The sequence below is a fragment of the Eriocheir sinensis genome, chromosome 33, assembly GCF_024679095.1.
Source record: "Eriocheir sinensis breed Jianghai 21 chromosome 33, ASM2467909v1, whole genome shotgun sequence".
Classification (NCBI taxonomy): Eukaryota; Metazoa; Arthropoda; class Malacostraca; order Decapoda; family Varunidae; genus Eriocheir; species Eriocheir sinensis.
This window is the reverse complement of record NC_066541.1, coordinates 5,772,148-5,796,135: the sequence shown is the minus strand read 5'-3', so window position 1 is coordinate 5,796,135 and position 23,988 is coordinate 5,772,148. Positions and strand designations below refer to the sequence as shown.

At 45.5% G+C, this 23,988-nt stretch overlaps 1 protein-coding gene across 3 annotated transcripts in view; it reads left to right on the top strand.

Annotated features, from left to right (window-relative positions):
• Positions 1-23,988, top strand: part of LOC127006616 (discoidin domain-containing receptor 2-like) — a 390,501-nt gene that overhangs the window by 215,678 nt on the left and 150,835 nt on the right. For all 3 annotated transcript variants that reach the window (XM_050876726.1, XM_050876725.1, XM_050876724.1), the window contains exons 4-5: positions 9,342-9,960; positions 11,257-11,359. In XM_050876726.1, the coding sequence (XP_050732683.1) occupies positions 9,876-9,960; positions 11,257-11,359 (188 nt within the window). In that variant the 5' untranslated portion in view covers positions 9,342-9,875. The remainder of the gene's footprint in view (positions 1-9,341; positions 9,961-11,256; positions 11,360-23,988) is intronic.

Here is a 23,988-nt window from a genome sequence, read left to right as displayed (position 1 = left end):
TCCTTTTTCTTTTCCTATATTCTCTCCCGCCCCTACCCCTTTCCCCTCCCTTTCTTCTCCCTTTCATTCATCTCCCTTCTTCGCCTCTCTTTTCCTATATTCTCCCCCGCTCCTACCCCTTTACCTGTCTCCGTGTGTCGTTTCTTCCACTTCTCCCCATCACTTCCTTCTTCCTCTCCATTTTGCCTCCCTCATACCTCTCCCTACCCTCTACCTCTCCTTTATCCTCCTCCCCTACCTCCCTCCTCCACCCCTCTTCCTCCTCCTCCACCTCCTCTTCCTGAAACTCATCCCTCCGGTACTTTTTTCCCCTTGTTACCTCTTTCCTCCTTCTCCTCCTCCTCTTTGTGTCATGTACTAATACCTCAACCTATTACTTGGGATTTTAACGGTAAAGTTGATTAGTTCTTCGTAATTAGTATCACATTACGTCTTAATTAACGTCTCCGTGATTCGAGGGGAGACTGAGACCCTAATTAATAGTATCAGTGAATCAAACACCTTAATTAACTCCCACACACCTGAGGACGCGATGCTAGTACGTAATGATGCGCGCGCACACACACACACACACACACACACATACACGTTCAAAGCTGCGGGTTATTTTTATTATCTTTGGTCACGTGTTCTGATCCTCTTTGTGTGTGTGTGTGTGTGTGTGTGTGTGTGTGTGTGTGTGTGTGTGTGTGTGTGTGTGTGTGTGTGTGTGTGTGTGTGTGTGTGTGTGCGCGCGCGCCACGAACTCGGGTGAGCCACATGCATCATTTAGCACACCTGAAAGTGAGAGTGTTTACCAGAACCCAGTGAGCCAAGTGAGAGGAGGGGAGAGGAGGAGGAGGTGGAGAAGGAGGAAACATGGACACATGGAAACATGGACGAGCAGTCAGCAGAAAGCCTATTAACTCATTGCGAGGCTGCCTGCTTTCAGTGATTAAATCAATCCGTCAGCCACAGGAGTGGCTTACGGAAAGGATTGAAGCACTTCTGTACGTACTCGTGGATAGGTTCAGTTCACTCCCGACGCAGCAAAGTGACGGTCAATGTGATTTTTTAAAGGAGTTGATTGTTTCCGCACTAACCACTCCTCCAGGAAGGCTGTTCCAGTGGCGGACGACTCTGTTCAAAAACTAACTCCTTCCGATATCCGTAAAGCATCGCTTTGCTTGAATCGTTTTACCGTTGTTTCTTGTTCGCGGGTTAGTTTGTAGGGTGAAGAGTTTGGAGTGATCAACATTGCTGAACTTGTTCAGGTACTTAAAGGAGGAGGAGGAGGAGGAGGAGATGGGAGTGGAATGTAGAGTGAGAGGAAGAGGAAGGAGTGTCGGGTTCAGGAGAGAGAGAGAGAGAGAGAGAGAGAGAGAGAGAGAGAGAGAGAGAGAGAGAGAGCGGCGGAATGGAGTGGAAGTAGTGAGAGCAAAAAAGAGGGATGAAAGGCAGGAAGGAAGGAAGGAAGGAAGGAAGGCAGGAAAGCAAGAGAGAGAGAGAGAGAGAGAGAGAGACGGTGATAATGATGATGATAACCCGAGAACTAAAAATAGATGGCCGTCGATGGAAGCGACGTGATGCAGCACAGACCGACACTCTTTTCAAAACGAGTCATTAGTCGTTGGAACAACCTTCCTGCAGAAGTAGCTAATCCTTCTTCTTCCTCTCCCTCCCACTACTCACCAACACATCGTCCCAACATCCGCACCTTCTGTTCTTCCTCTCAGCGCCGCGCCTCATTTTTACCACCCGCCGCGCTACTGGCGATGAAGAGCATTTTGCTTTCGTTGTTTTCTGTCTTACTGTCGTCAAAGACATCCGTTATTTTCTTATATTAATGAAGCAAAAATAAAGATAAATTATTATTTATTCCTCAGTCCGTCTGTCCGCTTGTCTGTGTCTACTGTTGCCAGAATATCTCAAAAACTGATTAGCAAATTCATCATATATAATTATAATCAGAATAACTTTTAGGAGAAACGATAATGACAACTAAACGATGAATGCAATAGAAACAGACACAGCGCGTGTGTGAGGGCGGCCATGTTAGAGACCCTTCTATGATTACTGACGCCGAGGAGGATTTCATCACTCGGTGCTCACAGCGACCGGTGGAAGTGTGGGTTCAGGTGTTTACTCCGCCATGTCGCTTCGGGGCAGCAGGGCCGCACAGTCCGCGGCCCACTCCTGCGCGGCTCGTCCGGCGGGGAACAACGCGCTGCACACTAGGGGCACGGCGTGCAGGGCGCCGCGAACCATCTGCGTTGTACGTGTCCGGAGGTCCAGGCTGCCACGCTGGGCCTCCTGCTGCCGCAGCCTGTCGTATTCAGTCAGCAACAGTTGCTGGTGGCGCTGCGCGTCCTGCCCTGCTCTGGCGGCGAGGCGGCGCTTTGTGGCGTAGTCGTGAAAACGAATAAGATCAAATGAACGTCGTAGGTAGTTGGTGAAGGAGTCCCGCTGCCACAGCGGGTGAGGTCCGCTGGGGCGGGGCAGCAGTAGGCCTGGACGACTGTTTGTCACCTGTGGCTGCTGCAGTGGCTGGTGGGGACCGTCCTCCGTGGCGACAGGCCGCAAGTTGTCGACATCGTCCCAGACGAGCTCAGCCTCAGTCTGTGTGGCCTTATCAGTCACCTGCAGGAGGATTCTTTCCTCCGTCTGTGTGCTCCTGTCCACCAACACCACCAGCGGCTCGTTCTTCTGCTTGAGGAGCCCCGCATCCCTCCGCCTGGCGGCCCAGCGGCGGGACAGCTCACGCTCCCTCCGCGCCTCCGCCGCCCTGGTCTGGGCCACTCGCTGCTCCCCTGAGCTGAAGACACTTTTGGGGTACACGAAGAGTTCGCCGTACAGAGGCATGTTTACAAATGTTAGATATTAAAATCTTTCTTCTTCTGAGGCAATGTGCATTTGCACTATATTCTGCTACAGGGGCATTGGAGAGAGAGAGAGAGAGAGAGAGAGAGAGAGAGAGAGAGAGAGAGAGAGAGAGAGAGAGAGAGAGAGAGAGAGCGGCGGAATGGAGTGGAAGTAGTGAGAGCAAAAAAGAGGGATGAAAGGCAGGAAGGAAGGAAGGAAGGAAGGCGGGAAAGCAAGAGAGAGAGAGAGAGAGAGAGAGAGAGAGAGAGAGAGAGAGAGAGAGAGAGAGAGAGAGAATTACATAGAATTACATTGATAACCAGTCCACACAGGCCCTAAGGCTCAAACTTGGTGGCCTCTCCTATACCTAAGTGACAGTTGTTATGCGGCCACCATGGCGTTAAAACTGACCTAGTGAACATTGAAATGGAGGAGATAGCGGTCAAGATTATTCTTAAACGATGCAATCGAGTTACACTGTACCACTGATGGTGGTAATCTGTTCCAATCTCGAACGACAGCATTAGTGAAGAATAATTTTGTGCAATCTGAATGAACTTGTCTACATTTGAGTTTAGCGCCATTATTTCTCGTTCGCGTCGAATCATCCATCACAAACAGCTTGGTCGGATCCACGTTGGTGAAACCGTTAAGTATTTTACAGCACTCGATCAGTTTTCTTCTTAGGCGGCGTTTTTCAAGAGAAAACAGGTTTAGATGTGACAGCCTTTCCTCGTAGGGTTTGTTTCGTAATGAAGGAATCATCTTGGTTGCTCTACGCTGAACACCTTCTAATTTAGCAATGTCTTTCGCATGGTGGGGAGACCAAAACTGCACGGCATACTCCAAATGAGGTCTGACGAAACTATTATACAAAGGTAGTATAACATCTTTATTCTTGAATGAAAATTTTCTCTTAATCAAACCCATCATCCTGTTTGCTTTTTTAACGGACTCGTTGCACTGCTGGGAAAACTTGAGGTTAGACGCGACTGTGACGCCAAGATCTTTGACCGAGTGAACGCTTTTAATTTTAACGCCGCACATTTCATAGTCCTTCTTTATATTTCTAGATCCAACCTGCAGAATCTGGCACTTGTTTATATTAAAAGGCATTTCCCATTTTACTGACCAATCTGATATTTTACGCAAATCTTCTTGTAGGCTCCGCCTGTCACATTCCGTAAGTACCGCATTGCCGATTTTCGTGTCGTCCGCAAATTTAGTAATGATATTATTGAGACCAAGGTCAATGTCGTTGATGTAAATGACGAAGAGAACGGGTCCCAGGACTGAGCCTTGGGGAACACCACTAGTGACTGGCATCCACTCAGAGGTCACTCCGTTTATTACAACTCTTTGCTTTCTATTGCTTAGCCAGTGATTGATCCATTCGTGAAGCTTACCCCCAATACTTATTTCCTTGATCTTATGAAGCAACTTGTAGAGTGGAACTTTATCAAACGCCTTCTGGAAGTCCAAATAAATAACATCAAGTGATTTAGAAACATCATAGACTGCAAAAAGCTCGTTATAGAATGTTAATAGATTCGACAAAAAAGATCTGTTGTTACGGAAACCATGTTGGGAGTCCAGGATTAGCGAATTACACTCTAGGTAGTTAACTACTTTATCTCGAATAATTGTCTCAAATAATTTACCAATAATTGAAGTTAAGCTGATTGGCCTGTAATTATCCGGTAATTTTCGGTCGCCTTTTTCTTAAAATGGGTGTTACGATAGCCATTTTCCAATCACTAGGAACGATACCATGGTGCAAAGACATGTTAAACAGCATTGTTGAACGTCTGAGTATCTCTGTTGATATTTCTTTAAGTAATTTTGGATATACTTTATCAGGTCCTGGACTCTTGTTAGATTTAAGTTACTGCAGCGCTTTGAGAACCTCATCTGTACTGATTTCAAAGTCAGGGAGCAAATGACTGGGATTTTCAATAGTGTTAGGAACAGCAGCAGTATCGCTAGAATTACTATTAAAAACCGAGGCGAAATAAGAATTTATCGAGAGAGAGAGAGAGAGAGAGAGAGAGAGAGAGAGAGAGAATCACTCAGTTTCCCGCCTCTACGCCTGTTTTATTACACAAAGATTTGATGTTCATGACGGTGATAATGATGATGATAACCCGAGAACTAAAAATAGATGGCCGTCGATGGAAGCGACGTGATGCAGCACAGACCGACACTCTTTTCAAAACGAGTCATTAGTCGTTGGAACAACCTTCCTGCAGAAGTAGCTAATCCTTCTTCTTCCTCTCCCTCCCACTACTCACCAACACATCGTCCCAACATCCGCACCTTCTGTTCTTCCTCTCAGCGCCGCGCCTCATTTTTACCACCCGCCGCGCTACTGGCGATGAAGAGCATTTTGCTTTCGTTGTTTTCTGTCTTACTGTCGTCAAAGACATCCGTTATTTTCTTATATTAATGAAGCAAAAATAAAGATAAATTATTATTTATTCCTCAGTCCGTCTGTCTGCTTGTCTGTGTCTACTGTTGCCAGAATATCTCAAAAACTGATTAGCAAATTCATCATATATAATTATAATCAGAATAACTTTTAGGAGAAACGATAATGACAACTAAATGATGAATGAATGCAATAGAAACAGACACAGCGCGTGTGTGAGGGCGGCCACGTTAGAGACCCTTCTATGATTACTGACGCCGAGGAGGATTTCATCACTCGGTGCTCACAGCGACCGGTGGAAGTGTCGGTTCAGGTGTTTACTCCGCCATGTCGCTTCGGGGCAGCAGGGCCGCACAGTCCGCGGCCCACTCCTGCGCGGCTCGTCCGGCGGGGAACAACGCGCTGCACACTAGGGGCACGGCGTGCAGGGCGCCGCGAACCATCTGCGTTGTACGTGTCCGGAGGTCCAGGCTGCCACGCTGGGCCTCCTGCTGCCGCAGCCTGTCGTATTCAGTCAGCAACAGTTGCTGGTGGCGCTGCGCGTCCTGCCCTGCTCTGGCGGCGAGGCGGCGCTTTGTGGCGTAGTCGTGAAAACGAATAAGATCAAATGAACGTCGTAGGTAGTTGGTGAAGGAGTCCCGCTGCCACAGCGGGTGAGGTCCGCTGGGGCGGGGCAGCAGTAGGCCTGGACGACTGTTTGTCACCTGTGGCTGCTGCAGTGGCTGGTGGGGACCGTCCTCCGTGGCGACAGGCCGCAAGTTGTCGACATCGTCCCAGACGAGCTCAGCCTCAGTCTGTGTGGCCTTATCAGTCACCTGCAGGAGGATTCTTTCCTCCGTCTGTGTGCTCCTGTCCACCAACACCACCAGCGGCTCGTTCTTCTGCTTGAGGAGCCCCGCATCCCTCCGCCTGGCGGCCCAGCGGCGGGACAGCTCACGCTCCCTCCGCGCCTCCGCCGCCCTGGTCTGGGCCACTCGCTGCTCCCCTGAGCTGAAGACACTTTTGGGGTACACGAAGAGTTCGCCGTACAGAGGCATGTTTACAAATGTTAGATATTAAAATCTTTCTTCTTCTGAGGCAATGTGCATTTGCACTATACTCTGCTACAGGGGCATTGGAGAGAGAGAGAGAGAGAGAGAGAGAGAGAGAGAGAGAGAGAGAGAGAGAGAGAGAGAGAGAGAGAGAGAGAGAGAGAGCGGCTGAATGGAGTGGAATTAGAGAGAGCAAAAAAGAGTGATGAAAGGCAGGAGTGAAGGAAGGAAGTAAGGCGGGAAAGAGAGAGAGAGAGAGAGAGAGAGAGAGAGAGAGAGAGAGAGAGAGAGAGAGAGAGAGAGAGAGAGAGAAACGTGTAGTGCTTCCTGAATTTAATGTTTATGTTTGTTTCACTTTCGTTTTTATTTATTTTTTATCTTTCAACGCGGAACGAGATTAGAGAAACGTGAATGCGTGTGTTTGTCTGTTTGTTTATGTGTGTCTCGATTACATGTTTACCTGTGTGTCTCTATGAATACTGTATCACCCGTGTGTGTGTGTGTGTGTGTGTGTGTGTGTGTGTGTTTTAGTGGGATAACTTTTACTGTTTGGAATCTCGGTGGGCTCGTTTGTTCTTTTATTTTCCTCTCGTTTAGTTCATTATCCTTGTTTTCCTCCTCCTCCTCCTCCTCCTCCCTCCTCCTCCTCCTCCTCCTGAAACTCATCCTTCCGGTACTTTTTTCTCCTTGTTATCTCTTTCCCTCCTCCTCCTCCTCCTCCTCCTCCTAGTCCCCCTTCACTTGTGGTCTTCCCAACTTATTTTTATAGTTTCTTTATTTTCTCTAATTCTGTTTCTCGCTTCTCATCATTACCTCTCTCTCTGCCTCCTGTTCCTCCTCCACCATCTACTTCTCTTCCTCCTCTTCCTCTTCCTTCTCTTCCTCCTCTTCCTCCTACTCATAGCTCTCACTTGTGGCCTTTGTAAGTTATTTTATTCGTTTCTTTCTTTCTTATTCTATTCCACGCTTCTCGACATTATTTCTCTCCCTCCTCCTCCTCCTCCTCCTCCTCCCGTAAGTTCCGTCTTGCTGGCGCTGACAAGATCCGGATAACACGACAAGTCCCAAACGTCGGCCCACTTGAGACCTGATTAGCTGATACTGGATTCAGGGAGGGAGGAAGAGGCAGGGAGAGGGGAAGGGGGACGGATGGGAGAGGGAGAGGGAGTGGGTAAGAGAAGGGGAGAGATTGGGAGAATGAAGGAGACATGAATAGTGAAAGTGGATGAATTAATTGAGATGATAGGACAGAGGATGAATGTATAGGAGATGTAAGGTTAGAAAGAGAAGGGAAGGGGAGGTGGGGGGTTAGAGGAGAGAAAGGGCAGGAAAGGGGAGAAGGAAGGAGACAGGAAAAGTGAGAGTGAATGAAGGTTGAAAGAAAGGGACAAGGGTATAAAAGGGGAGAGGTAAGGGAATGGGAGAGAGAATAAGGGAGGTGGGGAGATAGAGGAGGGAAAGGGTAGGAAAGGGGAGAAGGAAGGAGACAGGAAAAGTGAGAGTGAATGAGAGTTGAAAGAAAGGGAAAGTGGATAAAGGGGAGAGGTAAGGGAATGGGAGAGGGGAAAGGGAAGGTGGGGAGAGAGAGGAGGGAGAGGGTAGGAAAGGGGAGAAGGAAGGAAACAGGAATAATGAGAGTGAATGAGAGTTGAAAGAAAGGGAAAGTGGATAAAGGGGAGAGGTAAGGGAATGGGGGAGAGGATAAAGGAGGTGGGGAGATAGAGGAGGGAAAGGGTAGGGAAGGGGAGAAGGAAGGAGACAGGAATAATGAAAGCGACTGAAGGTTGAAAGAAAAAGAAAGGGGATAAAAGGGGAGAGGTAAGGGAATGGAAGAAGGGAAAGGGGAGGTGGGGAGATAGAGGGAGAGGGAGGAAACAACAGAGGAGAGGAGGCAGGCGTTGTGGGAGTGAATGACGGTTGAAAGGGAGAGAAGAGAGATGGGTGGGAGAGGTAAGGTTAGGTAAAGAGAGAGGGAGAAGAGAAACTGGGGATAGAAGAGGGAATGAGCTATGACCTAAGGGAATAAATGAAAGGAAATGAAGGAGAATATATGAATACGGAAGGTAAGGAATGGGAAGAGCGTAGGAAGGAAAGGGAAAGAGGATAATAGAAGTGAGAGATAAGGAATTAGGGAGGGTAGGAAGGGAAGGAAAGAAATGTAGAGTGAAAACGATAAGGACGAGGAAAAGAGGTAGGAAAAGAAATGTAGTGAAAGAAGGGGAGGAAAATTGAGTGAGGAAGGGAAAGAGGGCAAGAGAAAGTATGGATGAGGGAAATAAATGGAAGAGAAGAAAGGAAGAAAGGAAAGAGAGGAAAAAAGGTTAAATTGGAAGGAAATTGAGTTTTATGCCTAATTTCTCTCTCTCTCTCTCTCTCTCTCTCTCTCTCCTTAATCTCTGGCACTCACTCTCACTCTCATTGTGCCCTTTCTCGAATCTCTTGTTTGTCCATTATGTCTCAGGTAAAGAGGTGGAGGAGGAGGAGAAGGAGGAGGAGGAGGGGGGGGGTGGCGAAATCAAACGGGAAAAAGAAGGAAGAATGAGGAGTAGGCAGAGGAAGAGGAGAAGGAGGAAGATCAGGAGAAGGAGGAGGAGGAGGAGAAGGAGGATATCGTGAAAGCAAGAGGAAGGCATGCGACAGACACACACTTCAAGATAATTGCTTTTTCCTCCAGCCTGTTTGTTTGTTTGTTTGGATTTTAAAGCTTGTTCGTGCTTATTGTTTGTATCTTTTCCTCCTCCTCCTCCTCCTCCTTCTCCTCTTCCTCCTCGTCCTCCTCCTTTTTATTTTCTTGTTTCTTTTTAGTTTTCGAATTTCTCCTCCTTTTGTGTTTGTTATTGTTCGTTTTGTATCGTGTGTGTGTGTGTGTGTGTGTGTGTGTGTGTGTGTGTGTGTGTGTGTGTGTGTGTCTATTAATATTGTTCTTTTTGTATCGTGTGTGTGTGTGTGTGTGTGTGTGTGTGTGTGTGTGTGTGTGTGTGTGTGTGTGTCGATTAATATCCATCTTCCCTTTACTAAGACATGTTTTTTCTTGTTTACAGATCCCGGGGCGTCGCCAGAGAGAGAGAGAGAGAGAGAGAGAGAGAGAGAGAGAGAGAGAGAGAGAGAGAGAGAGAGAGAGAGAGAGAGAGAGAGAGAGAGTACTAGAGGACAATTGACATCATCATCACCTTGACAACCACAACACAAAGCCTCACCACCACCACCACCACCACCGCCCTTCATCACCACCACCACCACCACCGCCCTTCATCACCACCACCACCACCACCGCCCTTCATCACCACCACCACCACCACCACCCTTCATCACCACCACCACCACCACCACCATGACTGCGAAATGCTAACATGAGCGTAACGTGGAGGTGCGTGCGGTGCTGAGGGCAGAGACGAGTGCTGACGAGTGATGAGAAACTGAGAGGAGGGAGGAGGAGGGGGAAGAGGAGGAGGAGGAGGAGGAGGAGGAGTGAGCGTGAGAGTGATGGTGGTGTTGGAAGTTGCGTAGCGTGGTGTGTGCGTGCGTAGGTTCGTGTGAAGGAGGATTTTCAGCACCGCTCAGCACTACTCAGCACCATGGGAAAGCCACTGGTGCTGCTCTCTCCGCTGCTGGTGGTGCTGGTGATGATTCTGGTGACGGGCTGTGCATCTCTCTGGCTGGGTGAGTATTTAAAATCCGTCTGTGTGTCTGTCAGTATTTGTATGTCTTGTCATTCCTGTAAGTCTTTCTGTCTGTCGATCTGTATATATGTCTGTGTTTCCTATGACTTCCTGTATGTCTGTGTGTATGTCTGTCTATCTTTATGTTAATGTTGTGTGTGTGTGTGTGTGTGTGTGTGTGTGTGTGTGTGTGTGTGTGTGTGTGTCATGTGTTTAGATCTGTATGTCTGTGTCCTGTTTGTCCCTTTGTGTGTTTGTATTTTCGTCTGTTTGTGTCTGTCTGTAAGTATGTGTGTCCATGTCTTATGTGTCTGTATGTTTGTCTATCTCTCGTATGTTGGCTTGTATGTGTTTGTTTGTGTGGATATGTCTTGTGTGTCTCTGTCCGTCTGTCCATCTGTCTCTGTGTTGGGTCTGCTATTTCCCTTTCACAGACGCCAGACAAAGGGAGCAATTAAGACCCCAGGTAATAATGGCCAGGTAATAATGGCCGGGTATAATCAGGGGCACAAAGCAGCGTACTGGAGGATTAAAAGCGTCAGTAAAAGGCCGCGACAAAAGGCTTCGTTGGGCTAATTGGCGGGGCGTCGACTGTGTGTGTGTGTGTGTGTGTGTGTGTGTGTGTTGGCTCGTACATAACACACACAAAGATTTTAAGACAGGATTTTTATTTTTTCGGGGGGAGGTTGCTACACATGAGTCTGAGGTTATCTCGTGTGTGTGTGTGTTTGGGTGCACACACACACACACACACACACACACACACACACACACACACACACACACACACACACACACACACATTTAATTAATTTTAGTTAATTTTAAGTTTGTAATTTTAATGATCTCCCTATATAATATAATATGTATATTTTCAGCTCTCGAGCTTCATTTTCCTTAATATACCGTATATTATTATTATTATTATTATTATTATTATTATTATTATTATTATTATTATTATTATTATTATTATTATTATTATTATTATTATTATTATCATTATCATTATTATTATTATTATTATCATTATTATCATTATTATCATTATTATTATTATTATTATTATTACACACACACACACACACACACACACACACACACACACACACACACACACACACACACACATACATCTGTCCCTCCCCACCCCCACTCACTTCCACCTCCCACATCTGTCACCCCCAAACACACCTCCGTTCCCTCACCCCCCCACACACCTGTACATCCCCCCTTACACAAACACGTCCCACCCTCCCCCTATTCACACATCAGTACCCAGCCTCCTCTCCCCCAGGTGAATGCAACAAGCCGCTGGGGGTGTCCACGGGGGAGCTCACCGACAACGCCCTCACCGCCTCCTCCGCCCATGACCACATAGTCGGCCCGCACAGAGCAAGGTCAGTGCCGGCTCGGGTGTGTTGAGGGGCCAGATGTATTTTTATGAAGTCTTTTCCTGTGGTATTTTTTTGCGATTTTTAGAGCTTTTTATTTTTTTGTGATTTTTTCGAAATATTTTGTTGGTGTAGCTATTTTTGGGAGACGAGGTTTTTTATTGTTATTTTTTGGGCTGAAGAGTTTATTTTTGAGTTGTTTGGCTTCGTTTTTTTCGCATTTTTTTGTGGAGTCTGTGCCTTTTTAATGATGTAAGCCTTACCAAAGCTGTTAGGCTGATTTTACTTTTTTTATTTATTTAGTTTTAGTTTTGTTTTTACTTTTTTGTGTTGCCTTGTATGCTGCTCTCTTTCTTATTTATCACCCTGCGACATCCACAGCAGGTAAGGTAATTGTGTGATGGCAGCGGCAGTGGCAGCGGTAGTAGTAGAAATGGTGTGTGTCGGCAATTATTCTTGTTTCCTTGATTCCTCTATTTTACGCTTCATGATATTTCTTCATTTTCATTTTTTCCTCGTCTTTTCTATTTTTTTTTTTCTCCTCACATTGCAGTTTTGATTTTTTTTCAGCCGGTAAACCCATATGAGAGAGAGAGAGAGAGAGAGAGAGAGAGAGAGAGAGAGAGAGAGAGAGAGAGAGAGAGAGAGAGAGAGAGAGAGAGAGAGAAATCGTTTAGGAATCAGAAAAAAATGAAGAGATGAAGCCTGACAGACGAACCAAGAGAGAAAGAGAGAGAGAGAGAGAGAGAGAGAGGTCCACAATGAAGCTAATTTTCTGTGATTTTCTCCTTCACGTTGACAGAGAAATAGTTTTTGAGACTTTGTTGGTGAGAGTGAGAGAGTGAGAGAGAGTCCTTCGCTCCCCTTCCCTCCCTCTCTCTAATTACTGCCTTTGTGCATTGAGGGGGCCACCTTTTCTTTCTCTCTCTCTCTCTCTCTCTCTCTCTCTCTCTCTCTCTCTCCTGCTCTCGTTTCATTTATTCATTCCTCATTTTCGAGTCTCATTCACATCTTATTTACATTCTTTTCCGCTCTCTCTCTCTCTCTCTCTCTCTCTCTCTCTCTGAAGCATTTTTTCTCTTTTCCTCTTTGTTTTCCTCTTTCTTCTCTAATTTCCTCTTTTTTGGGGTTAGGTTTCTTTTATTCGTCTCCTTTCTCTTTTTTTTTTTTTCTTCGTGGGTGAATAGAAGGACACTGGAATGAGGGAGGGAGGGAGGAGGGGAGAGATTGTGGAGGGATGAGGGAGGGAGAGATGGAGGGAGGGAGGTAGAATGAAAGAGAGAAAAGAAAAAAGTGTACGCATTCATTTACTCATTCGCTCACTCATTCATTCATTCATTATTCAGTCAGTCAGTCAGTAGGTTTATAAGTAAGTAGGCATGTCAGTCATTTAGTCCGTCGTCCAGTCAATCAGTAAGGAAGTCGTTGAATATAAGAGCAAGAAAATTAGTCAGTCAGCCAGTCAGTCAGTTGGTCAGTCAGTCACTCAGTCGGTAAATAAAAAAGAGGAAACCAGTCAGTCATCCAGTCACTCACTCACTCAGTAAATAAGACAACAAAAAAATCAGTCAGTCAATTAGTCCGTAAAAAGCAAGAAATCAGTCAGTCAGTCAGTCAGTCAATTCACTAGTCAGTCTCTCCCTCGTTAACTCAGTCTGTAAATTAGGAAACGAGGGAATCAATCAGTTAGTCACACACACACACACACACACACACACACACACACACACACACACACAAGGCACTGTCACGTGTCTCTAGTGACCTGCAATTTGGGGGAAAGAGAGGGAGGGAAGATGAGAGGAGGAGGAGGAGGAGGAGGAGGAGGAGGAGGAGGAGGAGGAGGTAGAGAAGGGGAGGGGAAGATAGTTGGCACGGATCCAGATGGCACCCTGACTATTTGGGGAAGGGGAAAATGGGGGGAGGGTGGGGGAGGGGGAGAGGATGGGGAGAGAGTGTGTGGTGGTATGGATGGAATGTGAAGAGGTGTGAGCATGGGAGTGAAGGAAAGAAGAAAGGGAAGAAAAGAGGGGAGGAAAGGAAGAAGAAAGGAAAGGCAGGAAGGAAGGAAGAATAGAATGTAAGGAGGGGCAATGAAAGGAAGGGAGGAAAGAAGAAAAAACAGAGATCAGATTTAGAAAAGAAAGGAAGCAAGGGGAGGAATTTGAAGTGTAAGGTTGAGACAAAAAGAAAAGAGGAAAGAAAAAGAAAAGGAGGGGAGTAAAGGAAAAAAGAAAGACAGGAAGGAAGGAAGAAAGAAATGTGGAGAGGTTAAAGGAAAAAATATATATATAAAAAAAGAGAAAAGGAAGGGCTTGAAGTGTGAAGCCGAGGAAACAAAAAATAAAGAAGGAAAGTAAAGGATGTGACGAAGTTTGAAGTTGACGAAAGGAGGGAAGGATGAAAGAAGAGGGAGAAAGGAAGGAAAAAAGGAAAGGAAGGAATGAAGGAAGAATAGAATGGAAAGAGATAAAGGCAAGGTGGGAATGATGTGATGGTAGTGGAAAAGAAAGGAGAGAAGAAAAGAAAAGAGGAAGGAAGAGAAGAAAAAAATATTGAACAGGTGTAGAAAATGATAGGGAGGTAAAATAAACTAACTAAATGGGAAAGACGAAATTAAAACTATAAAGATGAAGAATAAGAGAGAAAGAAGGGAAGAAGAAAGGGGGGAAAGGAAGAACAGAAGAAAGAAAAAAGATGGAAAGTTAACAATGTAGGAAACAGAGAAGATTGGAGAAACTTGAGAAATAAAGAAAGAGAAGAAGGGAAGAAGCAAAGAAAGTGAATATGATAGAAGAAAAAGATTAAAGGGAAAAAATGAGGGAAGAAAAGAAGGAATAAACAAGGAAGTACGGAAATAAAAATAAAGAAAGAAAAAAAGAAAGTTCTTCTCCCCCGCGCAGTTGCTATCCATATACAGGGGTCTTGTCCGCCCTCGTATGGAGTATGCATCTCACGTGTGGGGAGGCTCCACTCACACAGCTCTTCTGGACAGAGTGGAGTCTAAGGCTCTTCGTCTCATCAGCTCTCCTCCTCCTACTGATAGTCTTCTACCTCTTAAATTCCGTCGCGATGCTGCCTCTCTTTCTATCTTCTATTGATATTTCCACGCTGACTGCTCTTCTGAACTTGCTAACTGCATGCCTCCCCCCCTCCCGCGGCCCCGCTGCACACGACTTTCTACTCATGCTCATCCTTATACTGTCCAAACCCCTTATGCAAGAGTTAACCAGCATCTTCACTCTTTCATCCCTCACGCTGGTAAACTCTGGAACAATCTTCCTTCATCTGTATTTCCTCCTGCCTACGACTTGAACTCTTTCAAGAGGAGGGTGTCGGGACACCTCTCCTCCCGGAATTGACCCCTCTTTCGGCCACCTCATTGGATTCTTTTTTAGGAGCAGCGAGTAGCGGGCTGTTTTTATTATTGTTTCGTTTTTTTTGTGCCCTTGAGCTGCCTCCTTTATTGTAAAAAAAAAAAAAGATGGAAAAAAATAAGGATAGCAGGAAGGAAGGAACAAAGAAGGAAGAAGGGAAGGCTGAAAGGAAGGAAGGAAGGAAGGAAGGAAGGAAGGAGGGAGGAAAAAGAGGACAATGCAAGTTAATATTAATTGGAGCGTGAACAGGAAATAGAATGAAGGAGGGAAGGAGGGAGGAAGCGGAGGAAATAAAGAAGAAGAAGGGGAGGAGGAGGAGGAGGAAGAGGGGAAAGAATTTAGTAAGGAAGAACGAGTGAATGGAGAAGGCAAAGAGAGGGGGGAGAGAGAGAGAGAGAGAGAGAGAGAGAGAGAGAGAGAGAGAGAGAGAGAGAGAGAGAGAGAGAGAGAGAGAGAGAGAGAAGGGAAGTTTAAGCTTACGATGCACAGACTAACTTTGTGCATGTGTGTGCATGTGTGTGTGTGTGTGTGTGTGTGTGTGTGTGTGTGTGTGTGTGTGTGTGTGTGTGTGTGTGAGTGTGTGTGAGGAGCTGAATACACACACCTGGAGGCAAAAGGAAGAATATAGGCCTCCTCCTCCCCCTCCTCCTCCTCCTCCTCCTCCTCCTCCTCCTATTATCTTCACTTTATTTCCTTTCCTGTTTTAATTTTTGCTCTTTCCTCCTTAATTCTGTTCTTTCTTCCTTTTCCTCCATCCTTCCTTTCCTTATTTTCTTCCTTTTTTATTGCTTCTCCTTTTCTTTCCTTTCTCTCTTCCTTCCTTATTTCCCAGATTCCTCTCTTCTATAGTTTATCTCATCCTCCTTTCCTCCCCTTTCTCATTACTTTCTTCCTTTTTCTTATTTTTCTTTCTTTCCGTCTTTCCATCCTTCCTATCTTTATTTTTTTCTCTTTTTCTTCCCGTCATTCCTCTCATTTCTTCCTCCCCTTTCTTCTTCCTCTCCTGCTTGCCTTTCTTTCTATCTTTCTCCTTTCTTCTTCTCCTCCTTGACTTCCTTTCTATCTTCCACCTTTCCTCTTCTTCTCTTTGCCTTCTTCCTCCTCTCCATGCCTTCCTTCCCATCTTCCTGTTTTCCTTCTCTCCTCCTCTCTGTTTCTTCCTTCCTCACCCAACTCACGCTTCCTACTCCAACGCAAAATTTCCTCCAGAGTCCAGTCGAAGCCTCCTCCTCCTCCTCCTCCTCCTCCTCCTCCTCCTCCTCCTCTTTCTCCTCTCCTGCAGGTAATAGCGTCACGTGACTTAAAGGTTGTCTTCCCCTCAGCCAATCTCGACTTTATATTCTTCTTTTTCCTCTTCTTCGTATTCTTCTTCTTTTTCTTCTTTTACTTTTTCTTCTTCTTCTTCTTTTTCTTCTTTTACCTCTTCAATTCGTAGTCGTTCTTCTTATTTTTCTTTTTTCTTCTGCTTCTTATTTTTCTTCTTCCTCTTATTCTGATCATATTTTCCTTCTTCTGGATCTTCTTTTTCTTCTTCTTCTTCTACTTCTTCTTCTTTTTCTTTTTTTTTCTTCTTCTTCTTCAATTCGTCATCGTTCTTCGCTGTTGTCCTTTGTTTTTTCTTTTGTTTCCTTGATTCTGTTCTTTTTTTATTTTTGTTTTCTCTCCGTTCTCCAAATCCTTCCTTCGTAGCTTTTCCCTCTTGAGTTTTCTCTTCCAAATACTCCAAACTTTACCTCTCTCCTCCTCCTCCTCCTCCTCCTCCTCCTCCTCCTCCTCCTCCTCCTCCTATCTTTTTTCCTCGACATTTTTCTGCCTTCTACTTTTTCGTCCTTCATTCCTTTGGTTTCCTCAATCACTTTCCTCCCATTTTCCTCCTCTCCTCTCCTTTATTTTTTTCCTTCTTCTCTACCTTCCTCCTCTTATTACCTCTTTCTCATTCCCCTCACGCCTCCTGCTCCTTCCCCTCACTCCTTCCCTTACCTCCCCTATCTCTATTTTCCCCTTTCCTCCATTTTCCTTTCTATTTATCCTTCCATCCTTCTGTCTTCTATCTTATATCCTTCTTTCTATTTTATCATTCTATCCTTCCCTCTTCCTCCCTTTCACTCTCCCCTTCACCTTTCCCCCTCCCTCCTCCTTCCCCTCCTTCCACCCTACTCTCCTATTCTATCCTTCTATGTCCAACTCTTCTGTTCTTCTATCCTCCTTCCCTCCTTCTTCCCCGCACTCTTTCCTTTATCCCCCCATTCTCTTTCTTTCCTTTCCCCCTCTCCCTTCTCCTCTTCCCTCCCCTTTTGCCCCTTCCCTTCTCTTTAAGAATCGCCCATGCAGATCGTCTTCCATTGAGATACGAGCTGGAAATGGAAGAAGTGGGGAAGGGAGGAGGAGGAGGAGGAGGAGATGGGGCGAGGGGGGGAAAGGAGAAGGAGGAGAAGACGAGGGGAATGAAGAAGCAGGAAGAAAAATACGAAGGAAGGAGAGAAAGCTTGGAAAAGAGAGAGAGAGAGAGAGAGAGAGAGAGAGAGAGAGAGAGAGAGAGAGAGAGAGAGAGAGAGAGAGAGAGAGAGAGAGAGAGAGAAACTTGGGCGATGGGAGGTTAAAAAGGAAGAGAAAAAAAGGAAAAGGAAGGAAGAGAGATTAAACGAGAAAGAGGAGGAGGTATAATACAGGGAAAGAAGATGAAGGAGAGAGAGAGAGAGAGAGAGAGAGAGAGAGAGAGAGAGAGAGAGAGAGAGAGAGAGAGAGAGAGAGAGAGAGAGAGAGAGAGAGAGAGAGAGAGAGAGTCATCTAACCTCGACTAAACAAACACACAAAAAACAAACTTCTAAGCCTCGTTCCGTTTTCTTCCTTGATTAAAAAGGGAGACAAATTTATTCTGGATTATTTACCACAAATATTTAACTTGGTGTAGGCGGCAGCGGCTTAGTGGTGGAGGGTGGGGAGGGGGAGGCAGGAGTGGTAGGAATGGAGGGGGGGAGAGAACGGAGGAGAGAAAGGATAGGAAGAAGGAGAGGGGAAAGGGAGGAATGAAGGAAGGAAGGAATGAGTGGAAGAAATGAAGAAAGGGAGGAAAGAGGTAAGTATATGGGAAGGAAAGAGGAATGGAGGAGTGGAATGAACAGAGGGAGTGAAGGGAGGAATGAAGGAAAGGAAGGAAGAGGTAAATGTGTAAGGAGAAGAGGAGGGGAAGGAGGAGAGAAAGATAGAGGAGGGAAAGGAGGGAGTTAAAGATGTAATGGGAAAGGTAGAGGAAGGAGAAAGAGGAAGAAGAGAAATAAGAAAATAAACATTGATAGAAGTGGAGGGAAAGAGAAGGGTGATATGGGAAAGGAAGCAAAGAACACATAATAATCAATGATGCAGGAGGAAAAGGAAGAGGGATAGAGAAGAAATAGAGGAGAAGAGATAGGGGGGAAAGAGGGAGAGTTAGTGGAGGAAGAAAAGAAAAAGGAAGATAGAAAGCGAGTAGAAGAAGAAAATGAAGAGAGAGGAGGATGAAGAAGAGAGAAGAGATAGGTGGGGAAGGGAGGAGAGAAGATGAAAGGGAAGAGAAAAAGGGGGTAAGGAAGGGAGGTTGGATGCTGGGAGAAGAAATAATTGGAGAGGAAAGAGCAGGAAAAAAAGAAGATGAAAGAAAAACCTTAAGAAGAGGAAATAAAAGGAAGAGGGCCAAGGATGCACAGAGGAGGAGGAGGAGGAGGAGGAAAAGAAGGAAGAAATGAGGTTGGGAAAAGTGGAGTGAACGAAGGAGAAAGAATGAATAAGAAAGGAGGAAGGAAGGAGGAGGGGAGGAAATAATGAAGAAAAGAGGGAAGAAAGGAGGAAAGGATGGAAAGGAAGTAAAGAAGAAAAAGGAAGAAGGAATGAAAGAGATAGGGAGGTAGAGAAAGCAAAGGAGAGAGGGGAGAAAAAGGGAAGGAAGAAAGTAAGGAAAAAGGAAAGAGGAAAGAATTTAGAGAGAGAGAGAGAGAGAGAGAGAGAGAGAGAGAGAGAGAGAGAGAGAGAGAGAGAGAGAGAGAGAGAGAGAGAGAGAGAGAGAGAGAGTGTGTGTACATAAGTGTCCTGTTTACCTTTACAAGTTTGTTATGTTGTGACGGAAGAAAAATGAGGCTTATGGGCGCTTCTTTGTGGCGGGAATATCATCTCCTCCTCCTCCTCCTCCTTCAATCAACTCTTTCCACGTCCTTGAAACACTCATGCCTTTCTCATTCGCTCTCTCTCTCTTTCTCTCTCTCTCAACCTTAAGCGGCCTACGCATGTTAAGACAAATCGGGGCAGGTCACGGAGAGAGAGAGAGAGAGAGAGAGAGAGAGAGAGAGAGAGAGAGAGAGAGAGAGAGAGAGATATATAGATTTACATAGAAAATCAGACCACATAGACCCCATGGTCCAGACTTGGTGGTCTGTCCTTAAACCTAAGTGATTTTACATTAATCAGAAGACTCCAAAACGTTGCATTTCTACTCTAGTTGATATTAAGTTGAAGGAAGTGACGGTCGAGCTTATTTTTGAAGGAGTCAATCGTGTTACACTGGACCACTGATGGTGGAAGCTTATTCCATTCTCGCACTACAACGTTGGTGAAGAAAAATTTGGTGCAGTCTGAATTTACTTGTCTACATCTGAGTTTTACGCCATTGTTTCTCGTGCGCAAAGTGTCATCGATCATAAACAATGTTGATCTGTCTACATTCGTGAAACCATTAAGTATTTTAAAACATTCGATCAGTGAGAGAGAGAGAGAGAGAGAGAGAGAGAGAGAGAGAGAGAGAGAGAGAGAGAGAGAGAGAGAGAGAGAGAGAGAGAGAAACAAAAACACTCACCTCTCTTTTTTTTCCTACTCTCTCACCTCAAGTATTTGTCTCCAGGAGGGAAAGGAAATAAATAACTGGAGGAAAGAAACTAGAACGGGGGGAGGGAGGAAAAAAATAGGAGGGAAAAAAAAAAAAAACACGTAGAACCGAGATGGGCCATTTATCGCCCGGCCCAAACACCGCCTCGCCGGAATACATGAATTTTACATCGGCCGTGCATTATTTAGTCGCTGGGGGGGGGGGGTGGAGAGGGAGGGAGAAAAGGAAAGAAGGGGAACAGAAGGAGGGAGGGTGGGAAGAGGAGGCTGGTGGTAGTGGTTTAAGGAAGGAAGGAAGGAAGGTAGATGGATGGTGTTATGTAGTAGTAATAGTAGTAGTAGTAGTAGTAGTAGTAGTAGTAGTAGTAGTAGTATCAACAGCAGCATTGGGGAATAAAAAAGTGGAGGAAAGAGAGGAGAAGAGAAGGGGGAGGGAAGGAAGAGAGGGTGGGGTGATTAGGCTTGTGTTGGTGGAAGATACAGGAAGGAAAGGTAGATAGATGGATAGGTGTTATGTAATCGTAGTCGTAGTAGTAGTAGTAGTAGTAGAAGTGAGAATGGTGAAGCATATCAAGAAACCAATCCACATGATCCTACTTAAGTGGATGACGTGATATGTGTCAAAGAGGTAGTAGTTGTAGGAGGAGGAGGAGGAGGAGTGGAGTGGAGGTGTGGAGGTGTCAAGTGAGTGGCAGCGAGTGGAGGGAGTGGAGGAGGAGACAAAGAGATGGAAAGGAGGAGAATTGGTGAAGGAGACCTGGTGGAGAAGCTGTCATTGCGGTTATTGGTGGAGGGAGGGATGGAGGGAGAAGAAAGGGTAAGAGAGGCAGTAGTGATAGTAGTAGTAGTAGTAGTAGTAATAGTAATAGTAGTAGTAGTAGTAGTAGTAGTAGTAGTAGTAGTAGTAGTAGTAGTAGTAGTAGTAGAAAGAGAAGATGATAAAGAAAAGGAAAAAGAGTAGACCGGAATCGTGCCAAATCTATTCTCCGACTAACTAAAAACTCTTTCATTAATAGAAAATGCCAAAACCTTGCTTTCTCTAACTCTTCCCGTGACTTCTGGCATCTAGCCAAAAACATCTCCTCCAACTTCACTTCTTCATCTTTCCCTCCACTCCTCAGTCCTGACGGCAACACTGCCGTCTCATCTGTCTCTAAGGCTGAACTCTTCTCTCAGACTTTTTCTAAAAACTCCACTCTGGACGATTCTGGGCATATTCCTCCTACTCATCCCCCCTCTGACTCTTTTATGCCTGTTATAAAGATTCTTCAAAATTATGTTTTCTATGCCCTCTCTGGCCTCAATCCTCAGAAGGCTTATGGACCTGACGGAGTGCCTCCTATTGTCCTTAAAAACTGTGCCTCCGTGCTGTCACCCTGCCTGGTCAAACTCTTTCGCCTCTGCCTGTCAACATCTACCTTCCCTTCCTGCTGAAAGTATGCCTTCATACAGCCTGTACCTAAGAAGGGTGACCGTTCCAATCTCTCAAACTACCGTCCTATAGCTTTACTTTCTTGTCTATCTAAAGCTTTTGAATCAATCCTTAACCGGAAGATTCAGAAGCACCTTTCCACTTCTGACCTTCTATCTGATCTCCAGTATGGGTTCCGCAAGGGGCGTTCTCTTGGTGATCTCCTTGCCTTCCTAACTGACTCTTGGTCATCCTCTCTTAGCCGTTTCGGTGAAACCTTTGCTATTGCGCTGGACATATCAAAAGCTTTTGATAGGGTCTGGCACAAATCTTTGCTTTCCAAACTACCCTCCTACGGTTTCTATTCTTCTCTCTGTACCTTTATCTCCAGTTTCCTTTCTGACCGTTCTATTTCTGCTGTGGTAGACGGTCACTGTTCTTCCCCTAAACCTATTAACAGTGGTGTCCCATAGGGTTCTGTCATATCTCCCACTCTCTTTCTGTTGTTCATTTATGATCTTCTTTCCAAAACGAACTGTCCTATCCATTCCTACGCCGATGATTCCACTCTGCATTACTCAACTTCTTTTAATAGAAGACCCACCCTACAGGAACTTAACGATTCAAGGCTGGATGCAACAGAACGCTTAGCCGCAGACCTTACTATTATTTCCGATTGGGGCAAGAGGAACCTGGTGTCCTTCAACGCCTCAAAAACACAGTTTCTCCACCTATCCACTCGACACAATCTTCCAAACAAGTATCCCCTATTCTTTGACAACACCCAGCTATCGCCTTCCTCAAAACTAAACATCCTCGGTCTATCCTTAACTCAAACTCTCAACTGGAAACTTCATATCTCATCTCTTACTAAATCAGCTTCCTCGAGGCTGGGCGTTCTGTACCGTCTCCGCCAGTTCTTCTCCCCTGCACAGTTGCTGTCCATATACAGGGGCCTTGTCCGCCCTCGTATGGAGTACGCATCTCATGTGGTGGGGGGGGTCCACTCACACAGCTCTCCTTGACAGAGTGGAATCAAAGGCTCTTCGTCTCATCAGCTCTCCTCATACTGATAGTCTTCTACCTCTCAAACTCCGCCGCCATGTTGCCTCTCTTTCTATCTTCTATCGATATTTTCATGCTCACTGCTCTTCTGAACTTGCTAACTGCATGCCTCCCCTCCTCCCGCGGCCCCGCTGCACACGACTTTCTACTCATGCTCATCCCTATACTGTCCAAACCCCTTATGCAAGAGTTAACCAGCATCTTCACTCTTTCATCCCTCACGCTGGTAAACTCTGGAACAATCTTCCTTCATCTGTATTTCCTCCTGCCTACGACTTGAACTCTTTCAAGAGGAGGGTATCAGGACACCTCTCCTCCCGAAATTGACCTCTGATTTTGGACACTTCTTTAACCTCTGTTCGGGAGCAGTGAGTAGCGGGCCTTTTTTTTTTGTTTGTTTTTTTTCTTTGCGCTCTTGAGCTGTCTCCTTGGCTGTAAAAAAAAAAAAAGACGAAGAAGAAAACAAAGGAGAAGAAGAAGGAGAAGAAGAAGAAGAAGAAGAAAAAGAAGACGAAGAAAAAGAAAAAAAGAAAAAGAAGAGAATGAAAAGAAGAAAAAGAAAAATAGTAGTAGTAGTAGTAGTAGTAGTCATAGTAGCAGTAGTAGTAGTAATAGCAGTAGTAGTAGCAGTAGTAATAGTAGTAGAGTAGTAGTAGTAGTAGCAACATCGGCAGCAGTAGTAGTTGTAAGAAAGAGGGTCGTTCTAAACACATGAATAACCACAAGTCGTTCACAAAATGGGTCGTAGAAAAATATCAGAAAATATGCCCCAAGAAAATCCTTTAAACCCGCGGGGAAAAAAGTAAAAAAAAAAGTTCGAAGTGGTAACCGAGAGGCAGGCGGCGCGACGGAGCGAAAAATGGAGAGAGAGAGAGAGAGAGAGATGAGGTACAATAAAGTATTCTTGATAGCTTGAATATGGAAGGCAATCATTCTCTCTCTCTCTCTCTCTCTCTCTCTCTCTCTCTCTCTCTCTCTCTCTCCCTTAAATCCTAAACAAACACACAAATTACCTGTGTCGTGTCTTGCTCAAAGTTGACACGCGCGAGCAGGTGTGTTTTTCTCTTACCTGTTGGGGCGTTAATTAGAAACACAGGTGAAGGTGACATCTGTACCTGGGGAAAAAATATAAGGAGGAGGAGGAGGAGGAGGAGTAGGAGAAGGAGGAGGAGGAGGAGGAGGAGGAGGAGGAACTTGAGTGAGTGAAGGGCTGAAGGCCGAAGATGGGAGATGAAGACGTTACGAGGAGTAGGAGGAGGAGAAGGAAGATGATGATGATGATGAGGAGGAGGAGGAGGTGGAGGAGGAGGAGGAGGAGGACAATAGGATCTTCTCGGTCTGTTGCGGACACGATCACCATTCTGTTATCCAATAAGCGTGAGGAGGAGGAGGAAGAGGAGGAGGAGGAGGAGAAGGAGGAGGAGGAGGAATAAGAGGCTTGTCACTCTTTATTACGTAGATTCAAGAGGCGAAGAGGACGACGCCAAGGATACGATCAGAAAACGGAATCAGAAACCAAGAGGAAAGAAGAGGAGGAAGAAGAAAGAGAAAAGGAGATGAAGGAAGAAGCTGAGGAGGAGCAAGAGGATGAGAAGAAGAGGAGGAGGAGGAGGCGGAAGTGGAGGAGGTGTGGGAAAGGAAGATCGCAAAATTTTATCAGAATCCAAGAAGAAAGATGAAAAGGTGAAAAGCGAAGGAAAGAAGGAGAGCAGGAGGAGGAGGAGAAGGAGGAGGAGCAGGAGGAAGAGGATAAGGAGGTAGTGGAGCATTAGGAGAAAAAAAGGAATAATGTAAAAAAGAAAATTATATAAGTAACTATTTTTAAAGTGGAAAAAGAAAGAGGATGAAGATAGGAAGAAGAAGAAGGAAGAGGAGGAAGAGGAGGAGGAGGTAGTGGAGCATTAGGAGAAAAAAAAGGAATAATGTGAGAA